General features: G+C 37.9%; 1 protein-coding gene across 1 annotated transcript; it reads right to left on the reverse strand.

Moving 5' to 3' along the window:
- Nucleotides 1-581: 581 nt before the first annotated feature.
- LOC134640638 (extracellular calcium-sensing receptor-like) lies at nucleotides 582-4,670 on the reverse strand. The gene is made up of 11 exons (XM_063492546.1): nucleotides 4,405-4,670; nucleotides 3,924-4,126; nucleotides 3,686-3,777; nucleotides 3,273-3,452; nucleotides 2,991-3,179; nucleotides 2,420-2,878; nucleotides 2,052-2,261; nucleotides 1,839-1,962; nucleotides 1,512-1,705; nucleotides 1,096-1,377; nucleotides 582-1,004 (listed from the first exon to the last, which is right to left on the reverse strand). The coding sequence occupies exons 1-11, from the start codon at nucleotides 4,668-4,670 to the stop codon at nucleotides 582-584; spliced, it is 2,622 nt and encodes an 873-aa protein (XP_063348616.1).
- Between the last annotated feature and the right edge of the window lie 623 nt (nucleotides 4,671-5,293).

Genomic DNA, 5,293 nt, shown 5'->3' on the forward strand with positions numbered 1-5,293 from the left:
CAAAACAACATGGAACACTAAAATCCCATCTGTACTCTGATCTTATTGGACTCTCATGAATTTTCTGTATAACAATTTACTTCTATTAAACTGGATGTCTTTATAGAAAAATAAAAGCATTTAAAATTCTTAGTTCTCAAAATTAATGAAACATTTGTACTGCTACAAAGTAAAAACAACACAACATTGGACTTCTTTTATAATGTTGTTTTAATTTTATGAACGTGCAATTGTTGTCAAATAGGTATAATAAAGATTTTTTCAAAAGAGTAAAATAAAAATATATTTTAAGAAATTGTGTTTTTATTTGCTTTGACAGCCTGGTATATTTAGTCAATTCATGTCTAGGAGAACATTTCTGATTTCATATAGCTCAGTAAACAATCATAATAGCTAACAGATAGTGACATAAAATGGAGCTCTGTCATAGAGATTTAGGATATGTCACAACTTAATAAGAAAATAAACAATTATATATATTTTTTTAATGGTATATGACCAGATAAATAAAATGAATGTATTCCAGCTGATAAAAAATTTTAAAACGTTGAATTACAGTGGCAATGGTTACATTTGCTTACCTATCTACCCATCAGATGTTTCTTAGTGTTTTTCTCAGGCCTCAAAAGAATGATGAAGCACTTTGGAGCAAATATGCAGAACAGCAAACCATAGCTAGAGGCAAGGATGGCAAAAATCTCAACAGCAACTGCATATTTTCCAGGAGAACTGACATAGGCAGGAACAAAAGCCACCCAAACAGCACAGAAAATCAGCATGCTGAAGGTGATCAGCTTGGCCTCATTAAAGTTGTCTGGAAGTTTTCTGGCAAGAAAAGCCAAGAGGAAACTGGTGCAGCCCAGTAGTCCAATGTAGCCCAATACCAGAGAGAAACCCACCACAGAGGCAGTGGCACACTTCAGAGTAACCTTTAACCCTGGGACATCCAGGTCAGATTTGGGAACAGGGGGGCTGATTGATAGCCAAATAATGCAGATGATAACCTTGATGGAGAAGCATTGTACAAAATCAAGCTAATTTCTGTAAATCCCATAAAGAGTAATGGTTTATGGTTTCAAAAAGTGCATGTCGAACCTGCACACAGGTGAAGAAGAAGACGCTTCCTCTCTGTTGACCTGGACCAAACCACTTCATTAAGGCTTCAGCACCAGGCCGAGCTGAGCGAAACGCTGCCAGAACCACAATGGTCTTGACTTTGAGGCAGGACACACAAAGCACAAAGCTGATTCCGAAAGCTGCCTGCTGGAAACGACAAGACCAGTCTGATGGACGACCAATGAACACGAGCGAGCACAGGAAGCAGAGCTTGATTGACACAAGAAGCAGGAAGCTCAGCTCTGAATTGTTAGCCCGGACCTTAACATGAGAATTGGAATACCATTATTATCACTTTCTGTGAATTCTTTCAAATGATTCCTATATGCTTAATGTTTTGGATTTTTTTTTTTTCAAAAATGTAGTGTCTCTGTTACACAGATGTGCATTCTCACCACAGGTGTTTGACGATAGTGAAGGAACACCACAAACACAGCTGTTGTCACAGTGACACCAGAAACAGCTACTGCAGTCAGGGTAATTCCTAAGGTTTCATTGAAGGAAAGAAAATCCAGCTGGCGAGGGATGCAGGCAGTTCTTTCAGCATTTGACCAGAACTCAGATGGACATCGGTCACAGTGAGGGGAACCTGGGAGAAGAAAATACATACAGTAAAGCGTAGATGTGCTGAAACTAATAAAGCCAAGATTATGGTATAATAAAAGATTGATGAATGAATATTGAAGTACTGAATAGATTAAAGAACATTATATCTTCCTCACCAGTTCTATTGCTAATCTCCCCATCAGCACATGGGATACAGTCAAAACAGCAGACAGGTTGACCTTTTCTGGTTGCCACCCGTGTACCTGGGGGGCAGCTTTCACTGCACACTGAAACAGGGACCTAAACAACAACAACAAAAAAAATCCTTTTCTCATGTATATAATGTATTATTACCCACAGAAACATTTTAATTCTCCTATTTTAGCTACCTGATTGGATCCTGTGGTCCACTGAATAGCTGACTCATTAAGGTGGAGGTCAAACCCATCCACACGACCAATCAAAACAAATTTTGCTGGGCCCTCAGCAGTGTTCTGCCAGTTGAGAAGGTCATACTTTGCATGGATGTCAGCGCCTTGGAAATAAAGCTGTTCACCCTGTGGTGTGGTGAAGTTTAATTTGGCCACATGCTTTAAGAGCTGGAAATGTTGAAACAGTAAATATTCAGTAAACATTCAGTGTTTTAGTAGAAAGTACTAGTCTAATTTTACATGAAATTGTAAATGCCCCGACTGCAAATGTAGCTTTTGAAAAACAGTATACATAGAAATTTTGGAGTGAAAGCAATGTTACTAACCTCTATGGGTTTAATATCTGCTGGAAAGAAGCAAGAGGAGTTTTTATTTTCAGAATTGCTGTCTGTGTATGGGCAGGAGAGTAAGCTGTGAAGGGCATGTGCTGCAGCATAAACTGCAAGGTAGACATTATATGTCACTCTTAGCTTGGAGGTGTCAGTAAAGTGATTCTGTACTTCTTCCAGGGTTTCTGTACCACTGCAGGGTTTAGAAGCATATGCAGAGACAGATTTGAAACCAGGACTACATTTAAATTCCTTTTCCCAAAATTCTCTTAAGAACTCATCATGAGGACGATGAGATGGATTCAAACTTCTGATATAATTTCCGAATCCAGGTATAGTTGAACTTCGAATGGCCACACCAAAAACACCAGCTGCCACTTTGCTTGTAACCGGATTTTGGAGCAGATCCCCACTGGTGCTCCAAGCCTCACTGGCCAGAAACTGCCTGTTAGTAACCTAGTAAGCCAAAGGACAAAGTCAGAAAAAAGAAAAAAGATATGCTGTTACAAACCTCAGTTCTGTCTTGCATTTTGCATAATTCATTATTAATTTTATTATAGTTTCTCACATTTAACTTGTCAAGCTGCAGGAATAATTCCAACACATCTGTATACCATGCGAAGATCAAAATCACCCTTGCAGTTGAGGTCTGAATTGTGAGTGCTGCTCGTCTGGCATCACTCACAATATTTTCCCTTTGAAGAGTCTCTACAAATGCCAGACACACCTCAGCTCCCTGAATCGCTTCCTCAAATATCTGAAATTTACGTTAAAAGCATAGAACCTTTAGATTTGTGTCAAACAGTTGTGAAGATTTCTTGCAAAGATAAAATTGCAACAAATAAACCACCTTTAATGCAACATGCCCATAATCATTATCTACTATCACTGCTCCAATCCAGGTCCAATTGAAATGTATGGCAAGTTGGGCAAAAGCCCTGGCTTGGTAAATATCACTAGCCATGGTCCTGAAGAAATTAGGATATTGACGTCTATCACTCAGACAGGGACAGCTAGCTGTATAACTAATCTGAAAGACAAAAAAAAATCATACTCACCCATAAATATATATACATATAAATTTACTGAAATATATAGTATATTTAACACAGGGTTGTACTATATAGCTGTGTTGCTAGAGTCTTCGTAGCAAGACTCTATATATATATATATATTTATATATGTGTGTGTGTGTGTGTGTGTGTGTGTGTGTGTGTGTGTGTGTGTGTGTGTGTGTGTGTGTGTGTGTGTAGTACAACTCACTAAAGGTATAGAGAGAGGCCCCAGGATTCTGGCGACTGTCTGAGTTGTTGCAGATGAGGAGCAACCAATGATCAAAGGAATGGGCTTATCACCTGATGACAATGGAAAATACAGTGAGATAAAGTTATAGTTTAAAGAAAACTAATAATACTTGATTTACTGATTTATTTTAATTGCTCAAAGTGAGGGCCAAAATTCCATGGAAAACTAGATTTATTACCTCTTTCTTGTCCATAACCAGACTGCAGGGCTGTTGTGTTACAGTTAGTGCTGTCTCCACCAACCAGCGACAGTACTGCCTGCGAAGCCCACTGTGGGAGGCCACAGTTATCACGGATGTGGTAGCCCAGTTTTATACCTGGTAACAAGTTTGTACTATGATTTATTTCCTCCACTGCAAACACCATAGCATAGATGTACTGCAATGGAAGATTTTGCACCCTGGGAACCCAGGTTAAAAGAAAAAAGTACAACATTAGGAACAATTATGAAGTTTTTTTTATGAAACTGTTGCACTGTAACAGTTTGTAGATTAATTACTAGGTGATATTCATATATCATGACATTATTAACAAGAATGGAAAGAAAATAATTGACTGCATTTGGAATAGAAAAGACAAAAATAAAAATAATAGAGTTCATCTTCTGTTTTTTCATGTTTTTCCAAAATGCATTGAAATTGTACAGTTATAAGAGTAAAAAAATGCATATAGATTTACCCAGTACAAGTTTTGTTGTAGGGCAGCTGAGTGAAGTCATAGTTTATAGCTGGAGGATTGTAATGAAGATTAAAGAGCCCACCAATAACTACATCTCCATCTTCAAATAAACCCTGGTCTCCAGGTGTACCCCACCGAGAACAGGTCACCGTCTGAACCACCTGCACCCCCACCTGGAGCCCCAGCTGTCTGCCCACAAGCCCTACAAGGAGCAGGGATGGAGCAGTGCAGGACCAAAGAATGAAGATCCATTTGGCCCAGGACATGGACAGAGCTGTTCTGGATATTTCAAATATGCATATCATATTAAAATAACTTCTCAATGGTGTATCATACATTTATAAAATTTGCAAAAAAATAAAAAATAAAATCTGTATTGCTAAGGTTTAACAGTTCCCGAAATGCCTAATTGTATTATATTTTTCTTTATAAAGTAAGAAAAATACTTGTTCCTGGATGTTTACCTCTGAAGGAAAATATTTCAAGACAATATGACAACAAAGATAGCTTCCACTAAAAGCTGGCAAGATATCTGAACTGACATACCTGTCTCTTGCTCTGCAAAACAAAGATGTTGTTCTAGGTATTTATAAGAGCTGTAAGGCTGATATTTAAAGCAGTAAACAAGATGAGCAAAACATCACTGAGGGTGACTGGTGTGTGCTGCAGAAACTGGAGTATTTACCTGGAGGGCGGTGACTACATAGACCAATAGATTTTCCTTAGAAACATTTTGTTGACCAGGTTTAGAAGATTTAATTTGAACTCAATAACAATGGAAAAAAACACACAGACCACACCCATTCAAATGGTTGTTTTTATAATTGTAATAGAAATGGAGCTATTTCACTGTATTATTTAGGTTGATGAAAATATTGCAAATAATAGC

The sequence above is a fragment of the Pelmatolapia mariae genome, linkage group LG14, assembly GCF_036321145.2.
Source record: "Pelmatolapia mariae isolate MD_Pm_ZW linkage group LG14, Pm_UMD_F_2, whole genome shotgun sequence".
NCBI classification, from domain to species: domain Eukaryota; kingdom Metazoa; phylum Chordata; class Actinopteri; order Cichliformes; family Cichlidae; genus Pelmatolapia; species Pelmatolapia mariae.